Genomic DNA, 14,608 nt, shown 5'->3' with positions numbered 1-14,608 from the left:
CTGCCAAAACTTCACGCTCTTATGCGTTATCAAACACGCTTAAGGAACCAAGTAATCCCTTGAAGTCTCTTTTAAAACTTCACTCGTGTGATCCACAACCTGATCCTCCAACAGAAATCCTGCATACAGTATTGCTTGGTATTGCAGAATACCTAATGTCTGATCTCATCAAACGAGTGGCAACAAGACAAGAAGTAGAGGATATCTCGGGAAGCCTTAGATGACTTCAGCACTGAGACTCGTTTCTTGGAAGACACTTCAAGATCTTGCTGCAAGTACCTCCTGTTGTGTTGGCAACACGCTTTCTCAAATGCAAGTGGAAATTTTGGGGAGAGAGAATGAGGTCTTGTTTCGTAAAGTTGAGCAAACGCTGCTCATTACTTTTTGTCAGAAAAGTAGATGAAGGCTTTGGCCAATATCGGGTCGAAATTGACATTGCTGCTAAAGAATTTTTGAAGAAGATGCATTCATACGATGTAATGTGTCCCCTGAGCGGTCATAATGGTTACTCTGGGAAACCAAAAGTTCATTTTTTGACACATCTGCCGCAAGACATCAAGCGTTTTGGTACCTCCCTAAACTTCGAGATCAAAAAGGGAGAGCAGTTCCATAAGCACATTGCTCATACCAACAAGACAGAAGTATACAAACAGCTGGCTACCAGATTTGGCAAACAGTACGTCATGAGGCATATTGCTGACAGAAGGAGGAGAAGGATATCTTGGCTAAATTAAAATGGTAAGCAAAAAGATCTCTACTATTATCAGCCTATATTGGTGAGCTAATGGTTGACTGCATTCTCGCTATGCATACCAAAGATGAGACATACCTCTCATATCAACCTAAGCAGCTATTGGTATTTACGCAGTAGCTTGCATTTCATTTAATCCTCGTCTTATATCCTTTGACATATGAATGAATAACCGTGATGAACTCTTATTTAATATAAAAGGATACATGTTGTTGACAAAGTATATTAAATAAGATACATGTCATTGACCTTGTTTATGATTGACTATATCTTACCATAGTCGAATTGACACATTGACTTACACCTTAAGCTTATGCTTTCACTTTAGATTGGTCAACAAATCCATCATGACAACGACATCTTATTCAAAGTGTCAGTTTAAAATAAAGTTCATGTTCGATGTCTTACTATTTTAGGTGGGTATTTGCGTGAGCCAATAGGCTTCTCATGGTATGACATCAATGGCTGTACTTGGTACAACTTTGTCTTACTAAAAACAGGCATGAATGTCACAACAGCGGCTTATATACATAAAATAATAAAAACGCGTCTTAAAAAATCTTTTTACTTTCTTTACTTTATTTCAACATGTCCACTGACGAACTTCTCAACGACGAATTTGCTGTTCTTCAAGAAGAAACTTTGCAGGCTGCTGAACAAGTAGCAGCTTATCAACGTAAGCTTATGACACCTATCTGGCATAAGCGTAGAGAAATTGTCAAGAAAATTCCTGGTTTCTGGGCTCAAAGTGTAAGTAGTCTGTCTTTTATGCAGGATCATTCATATGTCTCATGTAGATGGGTAACAGTCCTTTGTTTGCACTTGATCCTAGTGAACATGACATTGAAGCCTTGGAACATTTAACTGATTTCCATGTTGAATATGATCATGATAAACCCAATTATCGTAAAATTGTCGCTGTAAGTCTCTCCAAAACCCTTGAAGAAATCAGAAACCACAGACTCACTCTTTAAGTTTAGACATTTAAAAAGAATGACATGTTCAAGAATGAAACCTTGACAAAGGAATTCTCTGTTGATCCTGAAGATGAAGGTGTTGTGATCTCAAAGACAACCATTGATTATCATGACAACAAGGCTCCTCAAAAGAAAGACAATGAAGATGAAGAAGCTATTTCTCTTTTGGACTGGTTTGGCAATGACGATGTTCGTCTAGGTCTTATGCTTTCGTAAGTTGTACATTCTATAACAATAGTTTAACTCTTTTTTGATTAGTGAGGATTTCTTCCCTCAAGCACTTGAATATTATCAAGACGAAGAAAGTGGTGATGAAGCTGAAGAAATTGAACTCGGTTCTGATGAATCTGATGAATCTGATGATGAAGAAGTAGCTCATAAACACAAGAAGGCCAAAAAATAAAATTAAAAAAACCAGTAAAACTACATTTGACAGCATCGTTATTCTTTTTTTTTTATTGGTCATTGTGATGTTTTTAGACCTTGAAACCACGAGAAGAACGCTTACCACGAGCACGTTCAAACTTACGGCCCTTGGAACGAACATAGGGCTTCTTGTTCTTGTGAGGACCGAAACCAAAGTGCTTGACGGCTTCACGGCTGTTCTTGGCACCACGGATCAAGATGGTGTTGGCACCAGTAGGGGCACGGAGAGCCAATTGATCCAAAGTCAAGACTTCACCACCAGCCTTCAAGATACGAGCCTTGGCAGTCTTGGAGAGGTGAAGAGCAGCAACAGAGAGCTTGGGGAGGTCGAGAAGACGAGAGTCATCGGTAATACGACCGACAACAACAAGGGTCTTACCTTCCTTGTTGTTCTTGACAAGACGAGAGACAGTGACAGGAGGACGGTTGACGCGAGACATAAAGAGACGCTTCAAGACGACCTTGTTGAAGTTGGCATCAGTACGACGAGCAAGGAAACGGTAAAGCTAATCATAATGAGTGACCAAGAACACACATATATACATATATATATATATATATATAGCACGGTGTGCTTACCTTGACAAGCAAAGCCAAGTAGACATTGTCAGACTTGGGAGCTGTACGGTTGCTGTTCTTGACGTGATGGTTCTTTAAGTCAATACCCTATATAGATATATAAGCATTTAGTTGTTTCTTCAATCGTGTCGTATGCAGCAACGTCGTCCACCCTTCCCTATCTCATTTGCATCTTGTTCATCCATCCATCCATCCATCTGTGTTCAGGGTCGTTCGATTGCTGCATACAAGGTAGTGTCTACTTTACCATGGTAGTAGATGTTTTGACAGCTAAAGTAAAGAAGGATCTTTCATTTCACACCCCCAAGCTGAGTGTATCCCCATTAGCTAGGCAAAAATAGGAGGGGACCACTTCCCGGCCCAGGCACACACATATCCCAAAAAGGAAATACAAAGTCACGATTTTGTTTCCCTTTTTTTTTTATATCTTCATTGGACACGCTTATGTAGCCAACCTAAAGATTGATGAATAACGTATTTAAACTGGCAGATAGTTTAGAAGCTTTAGTAGACCAAGCTCAACCTAATCTCGATCGACTTGTGGACACGAGTCAAAAGAGAGTGTCTGAATTAGTAGACAAAAATAAAAAGATGGTAACTGATATTTTAGGTAAGCAAGTAAACATCCCCTCTCAACAAGCAATTGATGATTGGCATATAGATCAAAAGAAACAGCTTGAATCAAATATTGAATTAAAACGTGATCGTATTGCGGAATATGAAGCAAGTAAATAATACTGTTCTTACTGCATGTTCCATACTGATGTATATCCATCAATAGAATTACAACACATCAACATACCCACTCGTCCTTCTCCAAGCTCACAAGAACAACGACAACGCCATCAATCACTAGCAAAGCAAAATGACTATTTAAAATCAGATCGAGACAAACTTAAACAAGCTATTCAAAGAAAGAAAGATGAACAACAGAGTAAACAAGAGCAAGACACCACCCTCTTATCACGAACAAAAGCTGAATTACAAGCATGTATTGAAGTAACCAAGATGGAAATGATCAATAAACGTAAGCACACTCTGATTCTATTTTTATTACTCACACATCTATTGACATCACAAGCGGGTGGTAATGAAGTCAAGATTGTCATGAAAGCTATTAATCCACATGATCCTGAACAAGTGTTTAGTTTGACTCATTATTTAGATGAACACATGGATTACAAAAGTAAGTACGAAGAATTAACATTGTATTGACCATCACTAGTTATTCAAATCGACCCACCTTTACCGCAAAGTTTCTTGTTTCCATTACTAGAAGATTTAAACATGTCTCGTGATTTCTATGGCTTTTTGAAAAAGATTCGAAGTGCTTTTAAAGATATGGTGAAAGAATAAAAATTGAATCACAGAAGCCAACGTCATTTTTTTTTGTGGAACAAGGAGGTCTGCAGCAAGGGCATTTATTTTTTTTATTTTTTCTTTTTTTTTTTTTATTCATATTACATTGACATAAAAGAATGGTACAATGACTTTTTGATCCTTGACTTAAGTAACTCATTATAACATAGGGTGCTGTTAGTCGTTATCCTTATCCTAAAGATGTTTGGTAAATATAGGAATCTAAATACACCTGATGCTCATAATCTTTAGGTCTCCTGCTGGTGGTTGGTGGTCCAGACCTAAGAACTGGAAGTCCAATACAGCTGTTGCTGCTATTGGTATGGCTGTCACACTTGCCGCTGTCTGGAAAGTGTCTGCTGATAAAGAAGTAAGTTGTGCTTTGTTTGATTGTCTTGGACCTAATCTATGTTGTAGGTTCGTTATCAAGAACCCAAGCGTTGGATTCCTTCCATGTTGGTAAGTGAATCATGTCTTATACTATGCATAACTCTTTTTTTTTTCTTTAGTGGGCCAAACAATACAAAGACCAACAATAATTTCTTTACCCAACAACACCCTCTCTTGTGAAATAAACAACCTTTTTCTGTCATTTTGTTTTTTCTTATGTATATTATTATTAGTATTTTATAACTCATCTCTCTGATCCTTGTGGAGGATAACTTCAGGTGTAGTGAATGGAGATGGAACAACAGCAGCAGAATCAGACACAGTGGATTTGACAGGCACCAATCCCTTTTGTTCAAAAAAGGGTTGAAGATCGACCAATGTAGTAAGCCACAGCATAATACCAGCCACAAAGCAAGCCAGAATCAATGTATAGAAGGGATTGATTTGGACACCTGTAGGGAATTGAAGAGGCAAAGAAACAACGTGACATGTATTATCTGGAGATGCACTGACCAACAAGCGTCTATCTGGACTGATGCCAATGCAAGTAATTGAGAATCCATGGGCATTTTTGATGGTGGTCAAGACCCGCATAGACATGGCATCCATGACCGTGATACTGAGATCAACACTACCAAAGGCTAAAATAGCACCATCTTGACTTAAGGCAAAGGCTGTGATGGGTGTCTTGCTGACTTTGACTTGTTTTATACGTTCGAGTGAATAAGCGTCGTATTTGATGATATAAGCACCACGTTTTGTTATGCCATTGACCACAGCAAAACCAACGTCTTTTGTATAGCCTCGACCATATCTATAGGTACAATTTAAGAAAGAGATCGTTCCACTTTTTTTTTTTTTTTTTTTTTTTTTTTTACCTAAATGCTCTAAAATAAGAGGCGCCTTGTTTAATCACACTCGCACTGGTCATTGTCTGTACTGTGGTGCCCATGTTTTTACCACGTAGATTGATCAATGACAATTGATTTCTGACGACACTGACCATCTTTTCTTTTTCGAGGTTGATATCAACATCCAATACTTCGTCATCCGTACAGACTTGAATAGGCTTACAAAGTGCTTCTAATTCAGGATATTTGAATACACTTACATAACCATCAGTTGTGCCTATAGCCACTAAACTTCCATCTTGACTCATGCGAACCACACGCTAATAAAAATGATGATTAGATCTATAACAAACAAACTGACTTACTTGGTAATCTGATGGATTCTTGCTCTCGACTGTCTTGATGGCTTTTTCTAATACAAATCTAATGCCTGTTGTTTAGAAATGATGTATGTGTCTATAGGATTTACTTTACTTGTCTTCCAAGACGCGAAATACGCGACAATTGTTATTTGTGCCTTGCATAATGCTTTCATCAGACGCATTGACACCTGCTAATATAACAGGTTCCTTTTTTATTATTATTTCAGATGAGTCATTAGACTATGATGTTGTTTACTTACAGTAGGATGAGCGTCTAAACACATGGGAGCATCTTCCCCTGCTTCAAATTCAAATGTAGCATCTTCTTCTAATGCCTTTCTTCGAGTGTCTACTTTATAGGATATCTAACGTCATGTCAACACATTATACGACAACTTGTATTCCTTACAAGTTTATTCTTGACACCAGAGCGTGATGAACCTCCACCAGCACCTATCAATAATTGGTTATCTGCAGTGAATGTCAAGCAATAAGCAGGTATATCAATAGGCGTCGTAAAATGAGAACAAGACATAATGAAAAATAAAAAATAAAATAAAAAAAAATAATTGAATTTATTTACAATTCTTGGTAATCAAGGAAACGCTGCCATTGGTTACTGTATTTTCTATCAATCGAGAAATGATCAAGGAATTCATCAAATGTTGTTCTTATTTGATAAATGGCTTCTCTTGTAGCTATTTGAATACATTCAATGATATTGTTGCTTTAGACTCAAACTTACCTAATACAACGGCTTCTGCTTCTTGTGATTGTTCCTGTTGTTTTAATAATCGATGATAGCCTAAAGGAGGCGTCTGAATGTATTTCTCAACATTAACCAATAAGCCCAATAAGGCATTCAAGACATCAGCAATGTTATTCTGTACATAACCATAAGGATCTTCGTGAAGTGAATGCGATGTCAAACTAGCCACACTTTGAATGGCCCAAATCACCAGCTGGTATTTACTAAACACAGTCTGAACACGACGTAGGACTGTCTCTCCATACAAGGGTTCCAGAGTACCTCCTAATCCTGCCTTGAGTTCCAATGTCTTGATGAATTCAACAAAGCGTGTCTGAGTGATCTTTTGAGCACAGGTAGTCAAACGAGGAGCAGTATTAGGCACTAAATTGGTTTCCATACGCTCTGCTACATCATAAAAGATGTATTTGGTACGATCATCTAAAGCAGTATACTTTGTTTGGTGGCGTGCATAAATATCACCTTCTGATAACTGAAGACGAGGTTGATTTGAAGAAGGAGGTTCAACAGGTTTCATAGCAGGTGTCACAGGCACTGATCATGCGTCAGTCACTTTTTTTTGATAATTCATCAAACTACTTACCAGACACACCATAATACTCAATATCCATCTTGGTTCTAAGTTCATCCATCACTTTAAGACAAGCACGCATGATTCTATACCAAGCTGTATCTTGTACATCTTTACCTACTGTACGAAATAAAGTATGACGTGTCTCTTCTTGTTTCGTGGCTATCATGGCTAATTCAGCAAATGCAACCATTTGAATCTCTTTTTGTCCTTCAAGACCATCGATCAACACATCAAATTGATTGACCAGTCCATCTGTCACAGCCATACGAGAACCATAACTGATATTGTACAGACGATGAATAAAGTTAAATGTACTGATGGTCATACTGCCTGCCATCATACAACGCAACATCAAATGGATATCATGCCAATCAAATCCAATAATAGGTGAATCCAGTAGTCTATGATTATATGAATAAAGCACATTAGGCACACTACTTACTTGTAAAAAATACCAAACAAACGAGCAACTACATGGTAGATGGATCGATTGAATAGAATATAAGTCACATAAGCAAACAAAAAACTATGGATAGCTGTCATTGAAGATTGGCAGAGTAAAGTAGCAAAGCTTGTTTTGATATCTGACCAGAGTGATTGCTATCAAAATGGATTAAACACAGTCATGCCTATCGTTCACTTTACTTGAACTTGGTTGATTTTGATCACATGATATCGCTTAGAGACATATAAGAAAGTGTAATGACAAGCCAATACAAAAATATAATAAGCAATAAAGATATTCTCTTGGTTCAATTGTCGTGTACCCAAATAATGCCTATCACAAACATGATGAGATATATATTGTCTACTGAGGATATGTTACCCTAATGGCTTCAATAGAAAGGCATCAGTGTATTTTTCTTGGGCAATCCAACTAAAATAGAATCGAACCAGTGTCCAAGTCAGTCCAGCATGAATACTCAACAAGAGTGCATTATCAAGGGATGTTCCATTGCCTACATATTCAGCTAGTAAACTAGGATAAGTAGGTTCCCAGACTAACTATGTTAGTTTAAACTTGTCATGATGTATCCTTCAGTTACCTGTAAAACTCAAGTTACGAACAAAGAAAAAGACCACACCTGTCACCATCAATAAGGCAACACATGCCAGACTTGTGAATGACATCAGATCAAGAAGAGCATCTAATAGTGTCATTAAGATGAAAAAAAAAACGCGTCTTCAACCTACAATAATTGAAACTGAATCGTAATTGAAACAAGATGGTAAATACAATTGAAAATAAGCCAAGGGACTTGAAAAAGCGTTTGTTAACATAATTCATAGTGGATAAATAAGCTTCAGTATAAGATGCGCATTTCTTTTTAGCAGGCTGGAGCATAGCCGCCGAAGAAGTCTCCATTGTGATGTGTATAAAAAGAAAAAAAAAAGAAAAAAAAAGAAAAAAAAAATATGCGTTTATCAAAGTCACAGTCAACGCGGGATTTCAAGAGAGCAATGACCCTGAAGACACGATAAGCACACACATATATAGATAGATAGATATGAACAAGGATAATGACAATGGCATTGTAGACAAAGTATCAACAAATGCAATGATTAACATTAACAATAAAAAGGGTCTATGTTTGTTGTGTATGTTTTGATTGGATATGCTGTCTATCAAATAGTTTCTTTTTTTATTTTATTTTATTTTTATTTTTATTTTTATTTCTGTTTTCTTCCTAAACAATGTATTCCATCTGGGGCAAAAAGTCAAAAGAAGCAGAAGCAGAAAAGAAAAAGCCTAGAACCAGTGCTGCACAAATCCGTGTTCAGAAAGGTAAAATGAGGATTTATAAAACGTGTGTTCATCTTGTATTCTTTAGACTTGGCTGAACTCGATATTCCTGATACCATTAAACTTGACTTTCCTGATCCTTCCAACATCCTTGCATTCCATGTGACTATTCATCCTGATGAAGGTTGATTACTATAGTGAAAAGCGCTTTTTTAACTCATGTCTTTAGGATTCTACACAAATGGCTTGTTTCGATTCACCTTTAATATCAATAACAACTATCCTCATGAACCACCCAAAGTACACTGTACACAAAAGGTAATTGATAGAACCCATAGTTCAGTGGACTGATACAGTTCTGTTAGATTTACCATCCTAATATTGACTTGGAAGGTAACATTTGTCTTAATATTTTACGTGAAGACTGGAAACCCGTGCTTTCACTACAAGCAGTCCTTGTGGGTTTACAATACTTATTTCTTGAACCCAATGCAGATGATCCATTAAACAAAGGTAAAGAGCAACAGTTTAGATAATAAACTGATTGATTCTATTAGTTGCAGCAGAAGTATTGAGGACCAATCGAAAGTTATTTGAAGATCATGTCAAGAAATCCATGGTGGGTGGTCAATTGGATGGTATTCAATATGATCATGTATTAGCCAAATAAAACTCCGTTCAATAGCCTATATAAAAAAATAACCTTTTTTTTATTTCTTATTATATCTCTTCTTCTTTAAAATAAAAGACACAGAAGATGGTTTCGGGTCAATTATCTACATTGTTGGTGGACTGGACAACAGCAGTAACAGAACTAGACCTTGTTCAAGTGAAATACCTATTAGAAAAAGAACCTGAACTTTTATGGACTCCCATTCCCCACATCATTGATGATCATCTTCAACGCCATTTACTTCATCTCAATAAACTAGGCTCGACATTTCAACCAGTCAATGCAATTCAGTTTACATGTCTATTTAACCAAGATCGGAATGAAGCACAACAACGACTGGATCTTGTGTCTTATTTAATTGAGGTAAGACAAAGCCAATCAAGGCCCTACGAATGACACAGTCTATAGCAATCCTCCGTGTATGACTTGGATACTCGTTTTTGGGGTGAATGTAACAATACCACACTGCATCTGGTTTGCTTTTTAGGAGATGCACCAATGGTAGACTTATTGATCCAAAAAGGTGTCTCGTTAACGCCGACCAATGAAATGGGCTATTTACCACGCGATGTCACTACGGTGCCTGGTATTCTAGATCAACTCAAAAAATCCAGCGATCTAGCTCGACAGAAATCATCCGTGCGGCCCAACTATAGTACACCGGATCGTTTCAAACTCCTAAGAGAATTAGCAGAAGAGACAACTCAGACTGTCAAAAAACCATTGCATATCACCATGGACCGAAAGAAATCAGAAGGCCATTATTTCAAAAAGGGAAAAGTCAAAGAGACACAACAAAAGGTCTTGACAGAAGAAGAAGTCGAGTTGGAAAAACAAAGACAGAAGCGACGGTTGGAAGTTGCTCAGCTTGCTAAAAAGTCTGCGGTTAAAAACAATCCATTATTTAAGAAATTAGAAAAACGTGCTTATCCTGCTCCAGCCAGAAAGGCAATAGTAAATGCAATGGAGACTAAACAACAACCACAACAACCACAACAAAAACAAGGACAAGAACAAGAACAAGAACAAGAACAAGAACAAGAAGAACAAAAACAAGGACAAGAACAAGGACAAGAACAAGAAGAACAAGAGCAAGAACAAGAAGAACAAGAACAAGAACAAGAACAAGAACAAGAACAAGAACAAGAGCAAGAACAAGAGCAAGAACAAGAAGGAGAAGAAATTGCTACGAAACGTAATTCAAGAACCATGTCTTCATTGGTGACAAAATCATATGTTTCTTCAAGTATTTTTGTTCAAGCAGATGAAGATATACCCCAAACAAGACGATTTTCAAGGGCTGTCATTCAGAATGAATCTTCTTGTGCTACTATGAATATTGATGAAGCACAGGGTATTATTACATTTACAACTGAAGAAGAAGTTGATCATGAATCACTGCATAGTGACCATGAATCACTGCATAGTGACCATGAATCACTGCATAGTGACCATGAATCACTGCATAGTAACCATGAATCACTTCAAAGCCAAGCCAAGTCTGTGCACAGTGATGATCATGATAAAGCATCCATATACTCTCAAGAAGATATGGTCGAATCATTAAAAATAAGCGAACCCAATGTATATTACACATTGGCACTAGAAAACGACAAATATTTCTCAACAGGCAAGACAATGGATCAAACAACAGAAGAAGAAGAAGAAGAATCAGATGAAGAAGATGAAGAAGAAGAAGAAGAAGCGATACCAGTTCAATTGGCTACGCGCCTTGTTTCCCCTGTCTATCAGCCAGTCACTATGGTGAAAGAACAAGAATATCCCCAGACAATTGTAATTAATAACAAAGATGATGTGGAACCACCTGTGCGACCCCAACGATCTGATCTCCGCGCAGCAGATGAAGGCAATAAAAAGCGCATGAGTGGAAGCCAAAAGGCTGCTTGGACCATGAGTATGAGTTCATGGGCAGCTATTCTTGATCGAGAATTCAACCTTGACGAATTAGACCCTGATAAAAAATACAAAGAACAACAGCGTATTGCACAAGAACAACTACAAAGAGAGCAACAACTCGAGAAAGAGCAACAACTCGAGAAAGAGCAACAACTCGAGAAAGAGCAACAACTCGAGAAAGAACAACAACAGCTACAGACATTTCCGAACTATAGAGCAAGCAGTAAATTAGAATTAGATCAAGATAATCATTTATTTCATCAACCGCCGAATAGAACATCAAGCTTACTTGGCCTTGTCAGTAACACAAGTAGTCTATCACTCACTTCAACACTCAACTCATCTCGACTCTCCCTTAATAAACCAACACTTGTCACACCCCAAATAGAACCATTGCCCAAGTCGATCCGTCGTAAGCCAATCAGCACTCTCCTTTCCCCTTCAGACGAGACCTTGTTATCCCGTCTTTCTTCTTCCCTTGCCAATCTCGCTCCTTATTCAAATCAAGGTAAACTCTATTTACACGTCAATGGCATTCAAGACATTCTATTGCCTTTGCCTAAAGAACGTGCCTATGTACGCTGTGTTGTCAGTGATGGTCGGTTTGAATACATGTCTCGGTATGAAATCCTATCTCAAAATATTGTGTTTGATTATGAGTGTGTGATTGACACCCACCCAGACATGATTATCACTATTTCATTGCATGTTCGCCCTGACTATGTGATGAAATCAAGACTACCCTTTTCTCGGTTGTTTTCATCAAAAAAGAAAAAGAAAGAATGCTTATCGGGTTATGTACATAAAGAAGACGGTGCTATTGGACAAGCGAGGTTTGCATTAGCCCATATGATGCCTGTTTGTTTAGAGACATCCTATGTGGCAGGGTTTCATTGTTTCAATGCATGGTATTCAAGGTCATTTAAAGAACGACATCGACAGAAAAAGAGAGCAGATCCAGATCAAGATGTACTTAAAGTAGTTGGTAATTTTGATGTAGAAATGCTCTATTTACCAATAACCGATACCTCCAAGGTAAGTCATACGAGGCATAAAGTTTATACTGATCGTCCTATAGCCTTTTCCTCGAAATTTACGTGAATGCGATCAAGCCATCAAACAACTGCACCAGTCTGTTGCAAATAAGCAATAATAATAATAATAATAATTTATTTTAAAATCATTAAAAAAAAAAGGGATATCTCAAAAATCATCACCTTGGTGTGCAAAGAAGTGTGTATAGGCAATAATGGTGCCATACACTAAAACACCACCTGAAATACTCATCATCATGGCAGGAACAGTAATCTAGAATTCATATTGAGCTTACAGAATATATCGCTTTTGCTTACCACTTCAGCATGGGCTAAAACAAAAGGTAAACCTAGATTGGGTTATCCGTCAATACTGCTCATCATTCAACCAAAACTTACAAAATCCAGTGACAATAAACATGCCAGTAATGAAATGTCCTGCATCAATAATGCCACTAAAAGATAAAAAGAAAAAGAGTCAATAGGATAGCGTATATTATTTCCTTTACCTATTATAATCAGACATCAAATCGTCTTCTCCTGCACACCTGCCACATAAAGCATTGGGTAAAGGTGCGAGTATATAGGTTGCAACTAATAGGATAAGCACAAGTTGCCCTGTTTGTAATCATACATACCAACAAGTAAAGGCCACCAATTACTATAAAGATAGATTAGAACTAGAGATATACAGAAGTAAACTTACTAGTAAAGAGCACACGATAAAATAACAAGCAAGAATCCAATAGCCAAAACAAAAGCAAGTGCAATAATACTATTTAAAGAGGATAAGACTCGATTCCTATACACGTTGCTTACGCTAGTTTATAAAAAGAGAGATGAGTCTTACAAGTTGCATAATGCGTTGCTTACTTCTTAAGCCTGCCATGATTTGAATGCGCAATAACAAGAGAACAAAATAAAAAGATACGTATCATTTTCTATTTGAAATTTGAAACGACGACAATATCTTATTTATCTTTTTATTGACTTGAAAGTAAGAGAGAGAAAGCAATTGTCTCTTATTTAAAGCAAAAATACCATGAAAGGGTTGTTTTGTGATAGCGCTTTTCCCATTTAAAATAAGGTTCTTTTTCTTTTTTTAAAAAAAGAAAAAGAAAAAAGCTAATGCCATGACTATGAACATAGTTTAAAGATTAGGCTTAGAGTGAAATGTTTGATAAATTATGCGCCATTTTCTAGTGGGGTTCTTTTTTTATATTGAATGATATTACCTTACTTACAACAATAAAAAAAAAACCCCCTTCTTTTTTATGACTGGTATACTGTCCAACTAATTTGAGCAAGAAAATCATTTTAACATTTGAAGTATTACTATACTATTCTTTTTTCTTTGTTTGCATCATGAGCATACTATGCAAATTCTATACTTCTGTATATCATTCATTTAATCTTATTTATTTTGTTTCTTATCTTGTAGACAGTTACTTGTCACTAACAAATAAGCAAAGTATGGATGCAGAGAGTAGTTTAGAATAAAAAGTAACAAAAGAGTTAAATGCTTGTTCAGATACTGATATTCTTATAGTGCCTAGATGTATCAAAAGTGTTTAAGGGCTATACAAACTATTTGGCTAGAAGACCAGCATACGAATTAGCAAAGAATGAATCAGATTTCTTGTTGTAAATACACACACACATACACACAGTCAAAACAGAGAGCTTATGGATAAGAATAGACTAACAAAGGCATCTGTCTTTAATATGATACATAAAGAGCAATTTTATCAACAATACAAACCATTTGAGTTTATTTGCTCTAAGGCCATAGATCTCACTGGTACATCATCTTATTTTGAATTGAATGCTAAAGTAGATCATTTAATTGGGCCATTGAAACAGGTAAGCCTTGATGCAGTATAGACATACTTATGTCAAGTCAGTCTTTTGCTCCAGGTGACATACACCAAGTCAAAAAAAAATCAATTCAGACTTCGAAGCGTACTGAAACTTCACTCACAACCACAGATTATCAATTATCAGATATTCTGGAATACATGTGAAGGGAACGGGTACTCATAGTATAACTTATGATAATTGTAGCGCAACGTTATGTATGCGTTCAAATCATACAAAACAAGCATTTAATCATTGGTTGGTTTTATTCGACACGCTTTTTAGAGGCACCAATATCAAAATAACAAGGCAAGTAAAATGCATATAGAAAAAAAAAGCCTGAAC

The 14,608-nt window shown here is 36.8% G+C and overlaps 9 protein-coding genes across 9 annotated transcripts; 5 read left to right on the top strand and 4 right to left on the bottom strand.

Annotated features, from left to right (window-relative positions):
* Positions 1 to 1,339: 1,339 nt before the first annotated feature.
* On the top strand, positions 1,340 to 2,131 carry B0P05DRAFT_479433 (uncharacterized protein; the record flags this gene model as incomplete). The annotated part of the gene is made up of 5 exons (XM_051575066.1): positions 1,340 to 1,501; positions 1,549 to 1,671; positions 1,732 to 1,804; positions 1,865 to 1,940; positions 1,987 to 2,131. 5 exons carry the CDS (start codon positions 1,340 to 1,342, stop codon positions 2,129 to 2,131), a joined length of 579 nt encoding a protein of 192 aa, XP_051430395.1.
* A 21-nt stretch (positions 2,132 to 2,152) lies between these two features.
* On the bottom strand, positions 2,153 to 3,015 carry B0P05DRAFT_560950 (60S ribosomal protein L18-B). Its single transcript, XM_051580437.1, has 3 exons — positions 2,981 to 3,015; positions 2,734 to 2,820; positions 2,153 to 2,660 (listed from the first exon to the last, which is right to left on the bottom strand). The coding sequence occupies exons 1-3, from the start codon at positions 2,981 to 2,983 to the stop codon at positions 2,205 to 2,207; spliced, it is 546 nt and encodes a 181-aa protein (XP_051430394.1). The 5' UTR covers positions 2,984 to 3,015; the 3' UTR covers positions 2,153 to 2,204.
* Positions 3,016 to 4,186, top strand: B0P05DRAFT_560943 (uncharacterized protein). The gene is made up of 5 exons (XM_051580436.1): positions 3,016 to 3,343; positions 3,395 to 3,460; positions 3,515 to 3,760; positions 3,815 to 3,919; positions 3,959 to 4,186. Exons 1-5 carry the CDS (start codon positions 3,199 to 3,201, stop codon positions 4,087 to 4,089), a joined length of 693 nt encoding a protein of 230 aa, XP_051430393.1. The 5' UTR covers positions 3,016 to 3,198; the 3' UTR covers positions 4,090 to 4,186.
* On the top strand, positions 4,159 to 4,684 carry B0P05DRAFT_560940 (uncharacterized protein). Its single transcript, XM_051580435.1, has 5 exons — positions 4,159 to 4,214; positions 4,263 to 4,300; positions 4,345 to 4,462; positions 4,510 to 4,551; positions 4,602 to 4,684. The coding sequence occupies exons 1-5, from the start codon at positions 4,212 to 4,214 to the stop codon at positions 4,629 to 4,631; spliced, it is 231 nt and encodes a 76-aa protein (XP_051430392.1). The 5' UTR covers positions 4,159 to 4,211; the 3' UTR covers positions 4,632 to 4,684.
* On the bottom strand, positions 4,605 to 6,243 carry B0P05DRAFT_560936 (WD40-repeat-containing domain protein). The gene is made up of 6 exons (XM_051580434.1): positions 6,105 to 6,243; positions 5,956 to 6,060; positions 5,808 to 5,902; positions 5,699 to 5,756; positions 5,361 to 5,653; positions 4,605 to 5,296 (listed from the first exon to the last, which is right to left on the bottom strand). The coding sequence occupies exons 1-6, from the start codon at positions 6,228 to 6,230 to the stop codon at positions 4,720 to 4,722; spliced, it is 1,254 nt and encodes a 417-aa protein (XP_051430391.1). The 5' UTR covers positions 6,231 to 6,243; the 3' UTR covers positions 4,605 to 4,719.
* A 31-nt stretch (positions 6,244 to 6,274) lies between these two features.
* B0P05DRAFT_641310 (nucleoporin protein Ndc1-Nup) lies at positions 6,275 to 8,453 on the bottom strand (the record flags this gene model as incomplete). The annotated part of the gene is made up of 8 exons (XM_051583766.1): positions 8,233 to 8,453; positions 8,085 to 8,186; positions 7,865 to 8,039; positions 7,684 to 7,816; positions 7,481 to 7,638; positions 7,048 to 7,439; positions 6,441 to 6,998; positions 6,275 to 6,393 (listed from the first exon to the last, which is right to left on the bottom strand). The coding sequence occupies exons 1-8, from the start codon at positions 8,402 to 8,404 to the stop codon at positions 6,275 to 6,277; spliced, it is 1,809 nt and encodes a 602-aa protein (XP_051430390.1). The 5' UTR covers positions 8,405 to 8,453.
* Positions 8,454 to 8,667: 214 nt separating this feature from the next.
* B0P05DRAFT_560930 (putative ubiquitin-conjugating enzyme E2) lies at positions 8,668 to 9,511 on the top strand. Its single transcript, XM_051580433.1, has 5 exons — positions 8,668 to 8,824; positions 8,871 to 8,966; positions 9,012 to 9,100; positions 9,148 to 9,295; positions 9,340 to 9,511. The coding sequence occupies exons 1-5, from the start codon at positions 8,734 to 8,736 to the stop codon at positions 9,450 to 9,452; spliced, it is 537 nt and encodes a 178-aa protein (XP_051430389.1). The 5' UTR covers positions 8,668 to 8,733; the 3' UTR covers positions 9,453 to 9,511.
* Positions 9,512 to 9,513: 2 nt separating this feature from the next.
* B0P05DRAFT_641308 (uncharacterized protein) lies at positions 9,514 to 12,566 on the top strand. Its single transcript, XM_051583765.1, has 3 exons — positions 9,514 to 9,818; positions 9,864 to 12,407; positions 12,451 to 12,566. Exons 1-3 carry the CDS (start codon positions 9,540 to 9,542, stop codon positions 12,523 to 12,525), a joined length of 2,898 nt encoding a protein of 965 aa, XP_051430388.1. The 5' UTR covers positions 9,514 to 9,539; the 3' UTR covers positions 12,526 to 12,566.
* Positions 12,567 to 12,575: 9 nt separating this feature from the next.
* B0P05DRAFT_581762 (vacuolar protein sorting 55) lies at positions 12,576 to 13,295 on the bottom strand (the record flags this gene model as incomplete). Its single annotated transcript, XM_051582134.1, has 7 exons — positions 12,576 to 12,680; positions 12,725 to 12,756; positions 12,806 to 12,861; positions 12,916 to 13,000; positions 13,045 to 13,067; positions 13,113 to 13,200; positions 13,280 to 13,295. 7 exons carry the CDS (start codon positions 13,293 to 13,295, stop codon positions 12,576 to 12,578), a joined length of 405 nt encoding a protein of 134 aa, XP_051430387.1.
* Positions 13,296 to 14,608: the final 1,313 nt, after the last annotated feature.

Source organism: Gilbertella persicaria (genome assembly GCF_025201335.1).
Source record: "Gilbertella persicaria strain CBS 190.32 chromosome Unknown B0P05scaffold_59, whole genome shotgun sequence".
In the NCBI taxonomy this organism is placed as follows: Eukaryota; Fungi; Mucoromycota; class Mucoromycetes; order Mucorales; family Choanephoraceae; genus Gilbertella; species Gilbertella persicaria.
The sequence above is the reverse complement of the archived record's forward strand: the minus strand, read 5'-3'. Positions and strand labels throughout refer to the sequence as shown.